Source organism: Condylostylus longicornis, unplaced genomic scaffold (assembly GCF_029603195.1).
Source record: "Condylostylus longicornis isolate FDR11 unplaced genomic scaffold, ASM2960319v2 ptg000110l, whole genome shotgun sequence".
Lineage (NCBI taxonomy): Eukaryota > Metazoa > Arthropoda > Insecta > Diptera > Dolichopodidae > Condylostylus > Condylostylus longicornis.
The window spans coordinates 1,251,354-1,270,000 of record NW_026578078.1 but is presented as its reverse complement, the minus strand read 5'-3'; the positions used below and the strand labels follow the sequence as shown (position 1 = coordinate 1,270,000).

The 18,647-nt window shown below is 24.8% G+C and overlaps 3 protein-coding genes across 3 annotated transcripts; 2 read left to right on the top strand and 1 right to left on the bottom strand.

Annotated features, from left to right (window-relative positions):
• Nucleotides 1-82: 82 nt before the first annotated feature.
• Nucleotides 83-835, top strand: LOC129614478 (synaptic vesicle glycoprotein 2A-like). Its single transcript, XM_055529082.1, has 3 exons — nucleotides 83-185; nucleotides 249-630; nucleotides 691-835. Exons 1-3 carry the CDS (start codon nucleotides 83-85, stop codon nucleotides 833-835), a joined length of 630 nt encoding a protein of 209 aa, XP_055385057.1.
• A 320-nt stretch (nucleotides 836-1,155) lies between these two features.
• Nucleotides 1,156-3,677, top strand: LOC129614477 (uncharacterized). Its single transcript, XM_055529081.1, has 7 exons — nucleotides 1,156-1,160; nucleotides 1,214-1,442; nucleotides 1,690-1,898; nucleotides 1,974-2,236; nucleotides 3,104-3,263; nucleotides 3,368-3,495; nucleotides 3,571-3,677. Exons 1-7 carry the CDS (start codon nucleotides 1,156-1,158, stop codon nucleotides 3,675-3,677), a joined length of 1,101 nt encoding a protein of 366 aa, XP_055385056.1.
• An 835-nt stretch (nucleotides 3,678-4,512) lies between these two features.
• On the bottom strand, nucleotides 4,513-18,647 carry LOC129614476 (homeobox protein ceh-30). The gene is made up of 5 exons (XM_055529079.1): nucleotides 18,608-18,647; nucleotides 9,046-9,179; nucleotides 8,886-8,976; nucleotides 5,028-5,258; nucleotides 4,513-4,937 (listed from the first exon to the last, which is right to left on the bottom strand). Exons 1-5 carry the CDS (start codon nucleotides 18,645-18,647, stop codon nucleotides 4,513-4,515), a joined length of 921 nt encoding a protein of 306 aa, XP_055385054.1.

Here is an 18,647-nt window from a genome sequence, read left to right as displayed (position 1 = left end):
TCTAGTAGCTTTTCTAGATTCTGAAATGAATACGTCATAAACCGTAAATAATAAACAAAATATAACAAATGAATTTTTAAAAATGAATGATAAAAAAAAAGAAAAACCCCCGAATTTCGGAGAAGATTTAGGGGCTTCTAATAGATTAAATGAAAATGATACGAATGAGATGAATAAAGAATTTGGTATAAAATTAAAGTGACAATTTGAGCATTGAAATTAATTTCAAATAAAACTTTAATACTTAGATTTGGATCCATTAGATGAATCAGACACAGAATATGAATTAGCTTTGAATGAAACTTTTTTTGGAATATTTAACTACCATATTTTAATATATTGTGGAATAATTTATGCCCATTCAGCGATAGGACTAACATCTTTATCCTTTGTTATGCCAGCTGCTGTTAATGAATTTAATTTATCTTCAACAAAAAAAGGTTTATTAGTTGCAATACCAATGATTGGTATGCTATTCGGATCATACTTTTGGGGTTGCTTAGCATCTACAAAAGGAAGAAAAATAACATTATTTGTCAGTTTACTAATGAATGGAATTTTTGATATATTATCCATTTTTATGCCAAATTACATAAGTTTTACTATTACAAGATTTTTTGTGGGGTTCGCGTAAGTTTTAAATTAATTTTTTTATCTCTCTTTAAGTAATCATTCAAATACATATTTCAGAATATCGGGACCAATGAACATTTGTTTTCCATTTTTAGGTGAATTTCAACCAATTGCATATAGAGAAAACATTTTATGTTGTTTAGAATTTTTTTGGGTTTTAGGAATTGTGATACTACCAGGTTGTTCAAATCAAATTGCATAAATAAATATTATACACATATATGCATACATACATATGTACATATGTATAATAAGGAATAAAAATTCTTTTTCACAGGAATTGCTTATGGAATTATACCAATAAATATTTATTACAAAAGTAAAGGATTCATATTCACCAGTTGGAAACTATACTTGATTATTTGTTCTATTCCAAGGTTAGTTTTGTTATGAGAATTTTTTTAAATCTATGTTCTATTCAAAACGATATTGTGCACTGATCAAATCGAATACAAATATGCAAGTATTGCTCAGTTCGAATTTTAATATCTTATTAATTTTATATGAATGTACTTCATTATAATGGTGTATAACTTGCACAGTTCTATAACTTTCCACCAAATTGAAAATATATTTCCAGATTAATAACACGGCATGTTAAAATTAATATTCAAATCGAATTTGTTCTTATTAGTATTCAATTAAACTTTACTTTTAAAAATTTACGCAGCTTTGTCTTAGCTATTTGGTTAATTTATTTTCCTGAAAGTCCAAAATTTCTAGCTGAACACGATGAAAGGGAATTGAGTTTAGAAATTCTAATGAAAGTTTTTAGAATTAACACGGGCCGTTCAGAAAAGGAATATAAAGTAAGTTTTTAATTTTAATAAATCTATAAATTTCTTTCAACACAAAAAAATTTCTTTAAATCTTTAGAAAATTTTAACATTTTATTGGATTTTGCTTACGCTATGCTTTATCATTTATGCCTCATACGCTTAGACTAAGCAATTATCGAATAACAACTAATATACTTGATAGTGTTTAAAATTGAGATTGGCTTAGTCTTTCATTCAATATTGATTATACAATTTAATTATTTTTTTAATTCACAAGGTTACTGGAGTAAAGAAAATATCTTTTGCATCTGTTCACAAAATTCATAGTCATTTATATGTTACCGTTAAGAAATTGCGTTTATATAAATCGAAAGAATTGAAATTGTTACTTAAAGCGGCTGCTCGTTACACAGGAAAATTATTCTCTGAAAAATATTTATTAAGAACAATATTCTTATTTGGAATACAATTTGGTTTAACATGTAGGTAAGAAATTATTTTAAATTTTCAAAAAATATTCCTAGCTACTTAATATTAAAAATTTTATTTCCATATATATAGTTATTATACATTGATGCTTTGGTTTCCTGAACTTTTTAATCGATATAAAATATTTCATATGATAAAAGGATATTCCAATGTTTCAATCTGTGAAATATCAAAAGAATTAATAAAAAGATCAGATGAAGTTGAGAAAATACAAAGTGAAACAGCAATTGATAATGATGTTTATACTGAAACTTTATACCTTGGACTTGCTTGTCTACCTTTAAGCTTATTATTCCCTTTTATTGTTCATAGAGTTGGATCTAGACTCCTTTTAGGTATAAGAAAATTTTTAAATTACCATTTTTACCTCTATAATTTCTAAACGTTCAATAATTTAAACTTAGTAAATTTTAAATTCCTCATTCCACAAAAACTTCACAGGTATGTCTGGCCTATAATTAGATCACAAGAATGCCCAATTTCACACAGCTAGCATTATTATTTTTTCAAATATTTAATATTAACTTTCAGTAATGTCCGGCAGATACCCGAACCAGTACAGCCAAACCATTAACAATTTTAAAATATATATGAAATATTATTGAATTTAGTAGGTTTTCTTCAGTAACCTCTTTGAGTTGTTTGGTAGTTGCCGAACCTCTTACTCGAACTAATTTAATTACAATACAAAGTTTGATGGTAGTTGTTTCATTCCTTTTTGAGCTATCGTACAATAGAACGAGCCGACGAACAAACAAATTCACATGTAAACAATTCTGAGCAAGAATGCATATATAAACAGGCCTATACCGCAGACGATTCCTTCAAGTGGTTACAAACTCCATAGTAAGTTAATAAATATACCCTTCACTAAGGGGCGAGAAATAAAAAGAATTTGTTCCTGAACAGTATAAAGCATTTTTGACTTTGATTTTTGTATAGGAACGTAAGGGAAAATTAAGCATAATTGATAAATAGTGTGACAGGGAAAAGAAGACGTTTTCAGAAGATACTCGTAAAGTCACGTTTCTTTTTGTGTTAGTAACTCAATTTGAAAAAAAATTAACTTTAGTGGTGCTTGAATACACCGATGTTATAAAATTGCCTTATGTACTGTTAATTTTTTAATTATTTATTTAAGTACCCTTATTATTTTTTTGCATATTTCTGCAGGTAATAATTTTATTTTTATTTATTTAAAGGAATTGGCTTGGCCTTTGATTCATTAGCAGTTTTCTTAATCTTATTTGCTAAAACAGAATTACAAAATTTAATTTTATCATGTGTATTCAAGTTATTGGCATCAATTAGCATTAGTTTACTTTATGCTATCACTGTTGATTTATATTCAGCTAAAATACGGTAAAATTTCTATATATCCTTAATTTTGTTATACTCTTATAATTATACAATGTATATACATATAATATGTTAAATATTAATAATATAGTGGTTTTATTTTACAGAGTTATAGCAGCTGCTTTAGGTATGTCAATTGGTAGATGTGCAGCACTCTTAGGAAATGTTATTTTTGGTTATTTTATTGACACTGTATGTTATCTACCGTTTATAACTTTTGGAATACTACTTTTAAGTATAATTATGAAATTTTTTGTAATTTAATAATAATGTTATATTTGCTTATTTAAAATATTTTACATATGCATAGTCAGTTCAATTTTAACATTTCTTTTACCAACACCCGATCCAAAACTTCATTTTGGAGAAGAAGAACCAAGAATTCACAGGAAAAGATCGTTATTATCTCATTTATAAAAATTGACATTTTTATTTTATAATAAAAATAAAGAATAATACAAATATGTGCTTCTTATTATATTTATTGTTGTTATTATCAATTTAATTAAAAATTTTTTAACAACTTTTCCAACTACTTTATTTAAGAACATGCAAATCTATGTCTTGTGTTTTGGAAATTTTTCAATCCCTTATTCGTATCTTAATATATTATAACTTTACCCTTTAAATGGAATTGATAAACACTGGGAAGGAAAAAAATTTATTTTGTAGTAAAATTAATAATTTTTCAACAACTTTATTTATTAAATGTTTTTTTTTATTTCTGACATTTCTGTATTACAGATTGCATTTTCGAACTCACTTTCTTACAGCGAGTAATTTCCGAACGATTTATGTTATTTTCAATGTGTGTAGCGTACAATTTTCGAACTGCTTCAACTATTCTAAAACTGAATTGACCTGAATTTTGAATTGAACTGAATTGAAAATTGAAAATCTCTAACCTTTACAATTAAAAGCGCCTGAATTAAAATATAATCAATTAAAATGATTACTTACTTAATTTTTTTTCAAAACTTAACTTTCCATTTTCTAAATAAAACAAAATATTTTCAATTTTTTATAATATTAAAGTTCAATTTTTACAACCTTAAATTAATTTTATATATAGATACTATATGCTATTTATGTTGAATGACAAAAAATTGCAATATTGTACATACGAACTGTATACTGGTATATATAAATATTTTAGAACAGTTATGCATTGTATGCATATGTACAGATAATTGCAAATTTTTATAATACGTAAACTATATACATAATATTAAGTAATATACTAATAAGCTAATTACGAAGTCGAAACGCTAGATGGTGAAGAAGGTGATGTACAATTTTTGTTTTCAACACTAAGATTATTAACTGCATTTGTAAAACATAATGGTGTAGTCGCATAATATGCTGGTGTAAATAATGAATATGGATTTAATGCAGATCCTGTTAAATATGAACTCGTATAAAGACCTTGACGTTGAGCAATTTTTAATCTTGATGTTAATTGTTTTTTCCATTTTGTCCGTCTATTTTGAAACCATGTTTTTATTTGAACTTCAGTTAAATTCAAATTTTTTGATAATTCCATTCTTTTACTAACACTTAAATATTTATCCTGTTTAAATTCACTTTCTAAACGTTCTAATTGTTTTGCACTATAAGCTTGGCGTGGTTTTCTATCAACACCTGGTTTACGAAATCGTTTTCCTGGCGGTTTGGGCACTACAAAGTATAAAAGTATAAAAATTTAAAAATATTGTAAATATTTAGAGATTTCTTTTTGTTTTTGAATTATTGGAAATTATTGATTACCTTGTATACCAAACATATAAGCTGGATTTGTTGACTTTGGTTGTACCCAATTGGCATATACAAAACTGGAAGGATGATGATGACCATTAGGAAATTGTAAACCGCTTATTGGATATGTTGAACAAAATTCAGTACGAAATCTTAAATGTAAATCATCTTCATTTGGAGATAATTCGTTTATAATATTTGCTGCCTTTGTACTTAAAAGTTCTAAAACATTGGTTGTATTTGCTGAAATTAAATGAAGAAAAAATTGTGAATGAATACATTTTTCAACAATTGAATTTATTTTTTAAGGAGTGCATTAAAGAGAAAATTTTTCCAAAAACTTTAGAATTGGTTAAATTTTTAATTTTGTTTTAATTAATTTAGTGCTTGATTTTTTTTTTAAATTTAAAGTGTATAAATATCCTTAGGCTAATTTCGCTTCAAAAAGTAATTTGGAATTCTGGCATTTACAATAGTTTTCTGTTGCTAGAAATTCTAAATTACTAAATGCCAGTTTGTTAAATGGGCTTTAAATTCTAAACTATGTTTCACCAGATTCCTAACGACAGGGGGGAATTTACTCCAAGGTCTATGTTGGTAGACGTTTGAATACATTCAATTTGCAATATATATATTTAGTTATTAATTGTTCTTTTTAACTTTAGCAAGATTTTTAAACGAATTGCCTTAGTTTACCTTTAAAAATTTATTTTTCATTTGTTTTTGATTTGATTTGGACTCTATATTGCACGAACCACTTACTCCTTTTTTCTAACTAATTCATCAAAACAATTTGCTATATATATGTAGCACAAAAAGCCGTTGATGAACAATACCAGTAAAAAATAGTACTTTAAAAATCAAGAAGCAAAAATAAAAGCAGAAATGTTGCAACACGACCCTAAATGAGATGGCGATGTTAATTTTTCAACCTCATTTCATTATAATTGAAATGTTGAATTTAAAACTTTTTGGAACCTATTAAATTTCCGAATTTTTTGAAAACTTCATTGTGATATTTTTAACAGAAACACATTCCAGCATTGATATCAGTAATCAATAGCCGGGACTGCAAATAAACAATAAATTACTGAAATTAACTGCGTGCAGTAAAATCATGCATCTGGATCAAAGTCTCTAATTTTTAGCGTTCTCAATTAAAGTTTTTAAAAATCAATATATCAAGGGAAGCGGACATGGCTATAAATCTAATTAAAAAATATATTCTAAGCAAAAATGCACTGTATATTTAATATAGAATTTATTATATTGTATTAGAAAAGCGAACATATGTTGTTCCCATGAAAAACAGTGCATTGTTATTTTTTCAATTTTTTTATATCGACAATAATATGAAGTCCAAAATGAGTAATATCACTTTTCACTTTATGATTTGATTATCAAACAGAATTAATCTGGAATGTTGTAATAGTAAATCTCCCAAAATTTTTGAAAACGTTCGACATTTTCTTCCTATATATTAATTATATGTATATTCAGCAATACATAACCTTATTTTTTCTTTGTCGTACCCGCGGTGGTAAATCAATTTTTTATTATTAAAATTAGCAGAAGACTTGGATGCAATATTATTAAATTCGAATAGTTATTACGATTCTAATTGTTTGAAGTAACAAAGCATAATATACCCCCTAAACCAAATAGGCATGCCTCATTCTTAAATTAATGAATGGAAATGGAATACACAAGAAAAATGTAAAAAATCATAGTAAAACCAATAAATTTTTTAATAAAATAATTTTAACTTATTAGTTTTTCGAGTGATCGAAAACAAACCGTAATATTTTTAAGATGAATATTTAATCTACATGATTTTAGTGAAATATACGTAATATTAACAAGTATATTCACTGCATCGATGGACAAATATCCAGCCGTATAATTGCAATTCTTAACTTGAATCTAATTTAACTATAATGTTTTATATAATATAAACATTAGAAGGGTTAGAAAGAACCTAGAAATAATAAAAGATTTAGTTTTAAATTAATTGTGTTTCAGTAATATCGGTTTAAGAAAAATAAAAAACTGTGCAAATCTTTGCTTGGGAATAAAAACTGAAGTACAATATTTTCCAAAGAGGCAGTTTGAGAAAACTCCTCGGAGTTTCTACATTGTTTTGCAAAATTTGTTCATATTCCTTTAACTTAAGACGCCTTATTACGAGAAATAGAATTTTCAACCAAAAAATTTTCTCAATAAAAAATCAGAATGTTTAATTGCTATAAAATTAAACTTTCTAAAATATTATCAAGTAGTGTTCCTACGCTTTCAAGTCGTCATGCTAGAATGTGCATTAAAAATTATTTTATAGATTTTAAAAAAATAAAAGAAATACATAAGCAAAACTCACAAAAATTAGACTCAAATGATAGCAGTCCGTCGGAAAATTTTCTCTAAATGAAAAAAACTCAACTTTGCAGTCGAAATTAATTTAGATGTTTATAGTTTGGTTTAGTAAATGTTAGAATTAATTTTTATAACACATCATACACCTTCTATTTTATAAACTTTCGAAAATTCTATTTTGTTTTATATTTATTAACGCTTAAGGGTCTCCAGCATTTCAATATCCATAACGTCATCATTTTATCCATTTTTTAGGAAAATTTTTATTTTACTATTGCACAAATTGTGATTTTCTTACTATTTAGTAATTTGTACTTTTACTTAATTAATGCACTTAATGCATAATTCCCGACGAATGGAACATATATAGGTTAGGAAAACAAAATTGAACGTCTTGTTGGTCGAAATATGCAAAAAAAAGTATAGTTTAACGGAAATGCATAGTGAAACATCTTTATTCAACTATGCTGAATGAAAGATAACAGGCCCTAACAACAGAAACATGACTTAGTTCAAAAAAACGAATAAAGGTAGAAAAATTAAATAGTTTTTTTCATCGAGCTGGACTCGCACCAGCTTCATAGACGAAGGTTTTCTTTAGCTATGCACCACCTATAATATACTTATAACTAACATTTATATTAGATTATTGTAAAAAACATTATTGATTTATTTAATTAATTAATAATGCAAAATTAGAGTTTTATCAAAAGATTTTGGGTAAAATAAAGATTTAAGGTAAAATTCTTTATTAGATGACTTGTAAACTTGGATTTTATATAATTATTATGTAATGTGGTAGATCTATTTATAAAAAAATTATTTTTATACCCGTACGAACGTATGTTCGAAGGTACTGGTTCGGGTAGCTGCCATACAGTTTCAAAAGTTGACTATATCTTAGAAACTATGAAAGCTTTGATATTGAAATGTTGCACAAGTGAATATATTAGTAGGGCCAATATGTTTGATAAAAGTCGTTGAAACTGCTTAGCTCCTTCTGGTAGCTGCCATACAACTTCAAAAGTTATTTGGTCATATCTTAGAAAATATTGTAAACACAGTACTGAAATTTTGCATAAATTAATATGGTAACATGACAACTTAAAATCTCTTATAGTCAGCTATGATAGGCACATAGGATAACAAATTCCTACGGACATCACAGAGTTGACACGGTCAACTCTATTTTTTCTGGTGTTTTATATAACATACACATGCACATATGCTTTTATATATGGTGTAAGCCGATTCCTCAGCTGTTCTTTATAACTAATTCCATTCCAACTTCACACTTAAGTAAATTAATTAATTTAAAATTTTTCTCAAATGAAATTGGTATATTAAAATTTAATAATTAATATAAGATAGTAATTATAAAATTATTCCACTCACGATTTCGTATGCTTCCAATAACTGGTGAGATGGCGATTGGTTTGCAGGGTATTGCAACATTATTTTTATTATTATTATTGTTAATATTTTTACTATCATAATTACTAATTTTTTTACTATTAATATCAGACGTTTCTTTATCACTTAAACCTAAAATATTATCAATTGTAAATTTTCTCTTTTTAATAGCATCACTATTTTCAATTTCTTTTGATTCATTATCATTATCATCATTGATTTTATCAAAGCCACTATCTTCATCAACTTTAATTAATTGATCACTTTTTAAATATTGATAATCATTTTCATCATCATCGCATACAATATCTGAACTAGCATCACTATCATTATTATTATAATCATTTTCATCATTGTCATCATCAGGATAATTATTATCATCTTGATCATTAATACCATCAATAGTTTCATTTTCATCATTTTTATCATAACTAATATTATAATTTTTATTTACTATTAAATTTTTATTTTTATTATTTTGGAGATCCATCATAATTATTTATAATTGTATTTAAAAATTTTCTATTACTTTATATAACCGTTTAGTTTGATAGTAATTTAAGAAATGACGCTGACGTCGCTGACCATCAGATAATAAAACCAGCATCAAAAATAATCCAATAATCGTTATAAATAATCTCCGCCCATAATTCTCACCGTTTTAAGTTTAAGTACATGTATATTATGCTATATACACATTGACAATGTGCATAACATTGATTTAATAGAAAATATAATAATGTGTATACATATGTGTATACAAATATATTATCATACGTATTACATACATAAATACGCATATCGTTGATCCTTTTTCATCTTATTAAACTATATGGAATATGGCATTTAAGATATTAAAATGGCTGTTCTCAACATTTTTACTCTTATATTTATATTATATACTTATGTTGAACTTTATATACGTTCAGGTGTTTATGTACATATTTTATAATTGTAACAATTGCATCCATATACATACTTACGTAAATGTTTTTATGAATATAATATTCTCTAACGCCAGAGTATATTGTACGTTGTCTCTCTTTATTGAAATGAGATTATAATAAAGAAAAAATCTCATCTGAAGATTTTTTTTCTGTTTTTTTTTTTTATTTTATTATATTATACCTACATTATTTTATTGCTCCATTATGTTAAATGGTAAAGTGGCTTTAATTGTATAGTTTATCGCTTTGGGATTGGTTAAAATCTTAATAAACTCGCTCTAAGCACTTAAAGAGCTATTAAAAGTACTCATATTTTATTATTCCAATTAGAATGAATTAATAAAAATGACAAGTTTATTTTCGGTATTCATAAAATACAAATACATCCATATGTACATACACATATATTATATAAGTAAATAAGATGTGTAAATTAATATTATATACTCTCTACGAAATATTTTTTAATATTGGAAAATAAAATAAATTATACAAATATTTATAATTCTCTTTATAGGAATACACACATATGGATAAACAGATTTAATGTTCAAAAAAGATTTATATATACATATATTTGTGTATACATTACAAAATATTGTGTTTACAATATTGTGTCTATTCAATGGAATATTTATCGCATATTAAATGTGTGAAATACGTTCATATTGAATTGTATTTTATTGTATAACATAGTAATATGTTGGGACTAAGTACATTATTAAAATTTTATAAATAAATTATCATTGTTATTATTAAAAAAATTATTAAATTTATTTCATTTTCTATATTTAAATGTATACATACATGAATATTATGGATATATGTATGAATATAACACATTTGTAGGCTACATATAACTTTAAATGTATATATAAATTAAAATAAGGTAAGTGCATTTAAAATTTGTACAGATATTGAAGTTGGTTCAATTTATTTGTAATTTTGATATTACATAATTATATACTATATTATAAAGTTTCATTAAATAATTTAATATTTATATTTTTCAAATTATTTAAAATTTTAGACGTAATTTGAGATTGATTTTGAACGTTTCAGACCCTATCAAACATATATATAAAGTGTACTTTTCGTTAGCCAAATTTTAATATTAATGCGACTAGGAAGATTTAAAATATAAAAATATATTGTTATTACAAGGCACACAAGAGGTGTCGTAAAATTTTTTAGATTTGTTCAGCAAGTTTTAGCAAGACGCGACGACGAACACTGTTTCCAAATAAATAATGAATATTGAACTTTTCTCTCATACTCTTTTGGATGGAAAACCTGAAAGGAATAGATACCCTATGCATTGAACCAACGGTTTATAAAAATACGGTTTGGTGACGTATAGTCTCACAAAAATACTTTCTCACATTGTAAATTTTTAATTTGATAAATACATACTTAGTTTAAAATTTAAAATGTGAAGTTTAAATTGTTAACAGTGAGGGTAAAAATCTTAACGGTAAGGTTTGAAGTTTAAACTTAAAAGTTTAAAAATTTAAGTTTTTTAATATTCAAATTTTGAACCACGAGTTTTAAAAGTAAACTTACAAAGTTAAAAACAAAATTTTTATAAGATTTTAAATTTAAAATTCAAAAACTTGTAATTTGAATTAAAACTTTCAGTAAATAAGTAAGTCAATAATTTTTAGAGGAGTTTGAATTTTAAACTAATAAATTTAATGTTTAACCCAAAAGGTTTAATTCAAACTCTGCATTTTTTATTGTGTATAGCATTTTTTTTTCAATTAATGATTATTCTTAATTTTCTTCTAATCTTTTTAGTTTTGACTTTGTTAAATTTTGAAAAAATAAAATTCTATAAAAAGAAATCAATTCAATAATAATTTCCATACTACGAGTACTCATCATGAATTTAAAACTAAGACCGCATATGTATGTATATATATTTTAATCGATTTAAGAATTGCAATAAAATTAAATTTGGAATCTTTTATACAATTTAAAAAAATTAATTGCATTTGAAAATATCAAAAATATTTTCAATTTCTCTAAAATATTTTCAAAAATTCATAAGTTAAAATAAAAAATTTGTATGAAATATAAGGTGCGACAAAAACAAAAAATTCAATTACAAATACACAATCCTAATTAAGTAAATACAAAAAGACCTAGATCAATAAATATATTGGTTATAATCTAATAAGTCGTTTCTTACCTTCTCAAGGAGCTAAAAGTCAACATCAAAATAATGATTTTAAAAATTTAACCTATAGTGCTTAAACAAAAACATTTTACAACAATATAAACACATGTAACAGTTTAACAATTTATAATACCAATGTATCTATGTAGCAGCAGTTTTCGTTAAAATCCTATGTTTCCTAAATTTTTAAATATTCAAATTTGTAAATTCATTTACATACGTTATATACATAAATATGTATGTAAATAAAAGTATAAATTTTATATTTAAGTTATTTGTGAAATGCACATATTACATCCGCATATTTACATAAGCATGTATGTACTCACATATTGTACACATTATATATACACATCCATCACAATTATTGTAAACGCTAGCGAAATATTTACAAAAGTATTTAGTAAGTTATTTAAACGGAAAATCACACCGTTTCAAATTGTTCATGATTAGTTTTAAAAGCGTATTATCACAAGGTGTGATATAGTGGAAACCTCATCATTTTGTTTAAACTATATTATTGTTAAATTTTTTCTTTTTTGTTTTATGCTTTTATTTCTTTTCAAATATTGTTTTTATTTGAACTCGTGTATTTTCTTACAAGGTACACCCGTCCAGAGTTTATGTGCGAATATTAATATTTAATCTAGAAGAAATAGAAAGTGACTGACACTTTTTTTATTAACACCGATCATACCCCGGCATAGTTAATTTTTAGAGCCGAAGAGTAACATTCAAATAGTTCAAGAAAAGAATTTTTTTTTTAGTTTTTTAAACTCGTGTCTTTGGCTAACTGCTAACTGCTAAGCCATCCTTTCATTCGAAAATTGTATAAAAAATTTTCTTGTTCTTTATTCAATAATTTGCAAAATAAATTTTACTGCATTTTACGTATTGCTATTAATACTCACATTTTTATTTATAAATAAATTTTTTATATTTATCGTGCCTGTGCAAGTTGCCGAAAAGGCTTTATTTTAAAATAAATGTTTCAATTCTTTTCACAACTTAAATCTAGGTTACTTTACAATAGGGATAATACTCAAATTATTAGATAGTTCCCGTTTCTCGTTTCAAAATAATTATAAAAATGATATAATGAAAAAAATTTTTTATAGTTCTATCGAATTTATATGGAATTTATTTCCACAGTATTTTATCATTTCCGTACTCTATAACTGTATCAGAATCAAAATTTCTGAAGTAATCTATTTAAGAAGCCCCCCACCATAACGGGAAACACTCTATATTTTTGTAGTTAGTCTTTTAAATTAATTTTTTTTTAATTTTACTTACTGCGATTGTAAACTGATGATTTTGATGAATGTAGAAATTCATTCGGTTAAAATAGCTTTTAAACAACTTGTGTGGTAAATGAATATTTAAAAATTTATATTTAATGTTAAATTAACATAAACAAATTAAAAATGATAAATTTTGCATGATATTGGTTATTAGAGTTTTTTTACTATTGTTGAACGTTTGGATTTGCGGTCTTTTATTCGAGATTCACGTATATACAAACATAAGCATTTTGTCGTGGCTTTTTGTCGCTTTTTTGAGTAGAATTCCTTCAATTTGTTAATCTTACAGGACGGAACTTGTTAGTCTCATCTTTTATTGTAAGTCTCATCTGTTATTATAATTACACAGTTTATCAAAATAAAATAATAGAAAATATTAGCGAAAAATTTATAATTTTGTCAGAACAGAATCCCGTAAAATGTATAAATTTCACTACTTTATCAGATTGTTAGGCCTTTAATGAAGAATGATAGTTGTAAAATAATAAATAGTAATTGCGAATATTACCAGTCCACATATATCAAATTACATACAATAGCCAAATTACATACAAAATTAATTTTACTTTATTAAACGTTGAATAAATATACAAATTCATTTTATTAAGTGCAAAAACAAGATAACAGTTTTTCAAATGACAATTTCAATGTTGTTGATTCCTTTTTTGTTCTTTAATATAGGGTATATATTAAAGTTTTATTCAAGCCTGCTCTTTACTAAAGGATATATTAACTTTAGTGTAGAGTTTGTAACCACTTTGCTTCTAAAATATATAATAAAGTTCTGCTGTGATTTACACATGTCCGTTCCTCCGATCGCACGATAGCTTGAAAATCAACAAATAAAACACCCCAAAACTCTTTTAAATTGTTTATTTTGTGCCAAAAGCAGCTGCTATTGTAATTAAATAAATTAAGAAAACGGATGCCCCACAACTCAAGGAGATTATTTTGAATATTTCAAAACCTATAACAAAAATATTAGTACAAAATTTTGTAAGGGTGTGTCCAACAACATTTTACATATATCATGAAAATATTAACGGAATGGTCTCTCTGGCTCGGCTAGTCAAAAACAAATTTTTATAGCCAGAGTACTCGTATCAATATGCGGTGTATTATTGCAGGTTTATATCGACTGAAACGTTTTGTTCGAGCAATAAAACATAAAAGTTTATAAGCTTTTAAACTTGTTAAGAGAAAATTGGTTTGATTATAAATCAGTTCCACACCATTGTCTTTTAGAATAAAATATCGCACGCAAAGCTATAACTACAAAATATAGAAAGAAACAGAAATTATTTTACTACTTATTAAGAGGAAAAAATTTAAAAATCAAATGGAAATTTATTTCTAATCGTTTCAAAATTCCCTTTTTGGAAATGCCTTAAAGAAATTGGTAACACATATTACCCTGAATATTTTATGAATTTGTTTTTTATTTAAATCACTTACCACTTTTGTAATTGATTCTTTATTTCGATATCTTATTATGGGGTTCGAATATAATGTACATAATTACTTAATTGATTATCAGTTGATTAATGAAATCTTTTGAAATTTTTTTTATTATTTATAAATGAATAAAATTATCTCAGTTTTCATGTTTTACAACAATTAATGATTTTATTTTATTGTGAAAAAATAGTAAGAACCATAGAACAGTTTCTGAGCAGTAAATTTAATTGTCTAATTTCAGACATAGTATATAAAATTTAAATATTTATAATTATGATGCGAACATATCATTTTTTGGTTCTCATTTTCAGAAAGAAATGAACTGAGATAATAAAATTCAGAGTTCAGGATATTATACTTTATGGTAGTATACTGATATATCGCAAAAATTGACAACCCGTGGCATAATAACATACAAGTGCTCACATAAATAGATCGGCACACCGACATCTTGTTGCAAATAGATTATTTACATTTCCCTCTCATAAAGAAATGCATTTCTGTTGAAAATTCGACATTAGAAATTTGGAGCCATCATGACCTTCTTTAATTGAATGTAATGCGGTCGGGTATATGAAATAAGGTATGATAATGTATGATAAGGTATATTAGATACGACTCAAAATTCAATTTTTTCAATTTCGAAAAAAGACTCATACGGAATTTATAGAGAAAACAAATTGTTTTTATGATAAGCGATAGTCAAATTTGTACAATATGAAACTCAATCCTAAAATTACAAAAATAAATCGAAATATAAAAGGAAAATATTAAAGAAAAATTAAAATAATATAAAAAATTAAAGATTTTTAACATCTATTAGGTCTTAAATCCTTTGAAAAAGTGAATCCTTTGTATACTGAAGGGGCACCAAAATATAAAAAGCCAAAATACTCAATATTCATGCATATAAAAATTACTTTGCCATGAATGCATTTATAACCACTTCTAATACATTTTCCAAGAATTTAAACAAAATTGTAAACTATATTAATTTTCTATTAGAGTTTTCTTTTCATATACATGCACCAAATAAGAGCTTATAGAAAGAAAGTGTAAAAGTAGGTTGCACACTAATTATTAAATTAATAAAATTAAACACTATATAACCTCTACTTAATTCAGATTAATATAAAATCTTTCAAAATCCTAGAGAAGATATCAAACAAAAAAAAAACCAAATAGAAATAGCATAAAAAGGATGAATTACAATTCTCACTCCCTATATACCTATATATATGCTAAGAAGAAATTTCGTGTCAACAACACTCAATTACAAAAATCTAACACCAATAGAAATACCAAATAGTATAATAATGTTAATAACAATAAAAAAATAATAAACATAATAGTAATAATAGCCCATCATCGTTTCATCTTAAAATTTCAACATGTTATGCTACCACAGATTTCTTAAATATAATCTACACTCCATATATATAAACACTGTGTTTGTAATAAATATAAAAGAAAATTTGACACGGACCATAATATCAGAAAAAGTATATAAAGAACAAGAATAAAAATGAAAATATGAAAGAAAAAATTTACGCTAAGGTATGATGCAATTAATATCTTCTCCGCATATCCTTTTTTTTTTATAAATATACATTTTCACTTTATCGAAATCATATTAAATTTGTTTTTTCTTTTTACACTATAATATTTATTCTGTATTATATTCACCGTCTGGTTCACTTTTATTTACATATGCTTTTTAAGGATTATATGATCTAAAAGTCGCGCTGCTCTGCATTCATAATATTTAGTTTATTATATGAAATAATATTTAAGTATTCAAGTTACTTAAGAATTTAATTGAATGAAATAAAAATTTTTCAAATAGATCTTAACGTGAAGTACGGAAATTTGTATAAAAATTATTTACTTAGTATACTTGTTTTAAAACTATTAATTTGAAGTGGTCTAAATAAGAAGTAAGTTCATTTATTTTTAAAAAATATTAAAAGAGTTCAATAAAGTGCATTTGGTATATATTAAAACTCAAAAATTTTACTACATAGGATAATTAATATCTTAAAATTTGACAATTTTATTCTCAATTTTTTCAATTAATACTAATATGAAAATTCAAAGCAAATTTGAACCTATACACACATACAACAAAGATTTATGCAACCAATAATCTTTTTGCAGAGATTCTATTGAAAAACTCATGAAACATGTCCACATAATTTTAGTGCAAGTAAATGTAACCCATGCATATGAATAATGAATAATTTACATTATATACTAATTTTATAATAATAGGCCAATTGATATTACAATATCATTTTTGCTATGGAGAAAGTTAATATTAATGTTTCTTTTATACAAATTGAAAGGAATCATAAAAATATGTCGTGTTTAATAGAATATAAATATATCTTAAGTAGATATTTTCATATAATATTTATACTGGTATGATACCAAGTACAAAATACACCATAAACATGACCAGATGTTAAATTTCACAGGATTTAATTTTATCATCTAGTTATAAACTACGTATATATACATACATATTTATATGTGTATGCACATACTCGTATATTGTAAAGTATGTATATAAATAAAAATTTAGTATATATAAATGTGTATGTTATAATTTTACAAGGAACGTATTATCCTGCATACTTATATACATAACACAAAATGAAATTAATATTTTATCGAACTTATAATTTTAAAATAAAATTTATGAAGATGTATATAGGAAACATATAATGTATTATATAAACATATGAAATTTTATATTTCATAAATTATATAAATATATGAAATATATATGAATAATATTGCACGTCCTTTATAATAATTATTAGTTCAGTTAAATAATTAATTATTTATCTTAAAAAATTATCGATTATATACATTTATATACAATTTTACTTTGCATACAAGGAAAAATTGTATTCGAGCTCAATTTAGTGATATATTCTTATGCAACATTAAAACTGCATTTACTTGAATTTCTTATACTGTCTGATTGAATATCTGTATGTCTGTCATATGAAATATATGACCTATCGCATTTCTGGGGTTATCAATAAAAACGTAAAAATTAGACGGTTTTCAAATATTCCAACTTTGAGGTCCGATAACTAGGGAAAGAGAGCCCAAGTAAAAAGTCAATGGGTGTTTTTGTTCGTCTAAAATCATTCTATCACCCTACTTCGGGAGTGCCATTGAGTCTTGTATATATGGGAAACATTTAGGTTTAAAATGCGCATTATCATTCTATATAAAAATAGTACTGAATTCCAAATAATCTTAAGGCAACTTATTGAGATAAAGTTTAACGAATAATGTGAATTATTCCCAAATATAATCCAGGTTTATGTACATTTACATTAATTTTTATCAAAACAAATCCGCAAAAAACTTTCTACTTTTACTACTTTTGTAAAGTTTAGAGAATATTCGTCAAACTGAAAATATATGCTTCCCTTAATATGTAATTATATGTTCTTGCTTTTATAATTTTTCTATTACAAACTGTATCAGAGGTAATAAAAAATAATTCACATAGCAACACTGAGAAAAATGGACTAAAAATTATTAGATATATTTATTGAATAGATTAAAAGTTAAATTATATTTATTTTTGAATTTCTCTGATTCCATATCAAATTCCACTCGATTTGGTATAGACATTTGGCAATTTAGTGGCTTAAAAAATATATTTACTGTAAAATTAAGTAAAATTACTGTAATCAAATTAGTAATTTAATTACTATATAGTGGTAGAGTATGATGAGTATTTTATGGTTTTACTCTGAAAGTGTAAAATATTTTTATATGAGAGTGAAAGTTACTTCGGACAGATTATATATTATACTCTTTCATATGAAATATTTTTAATAAAAAGTTTACTCTGATTAAGGAATTATTGACGATCGTAAAACATTTTGCTATCACCGAATTTTGTTATACTTTTCTTATCACTCTTTGAAGGCAT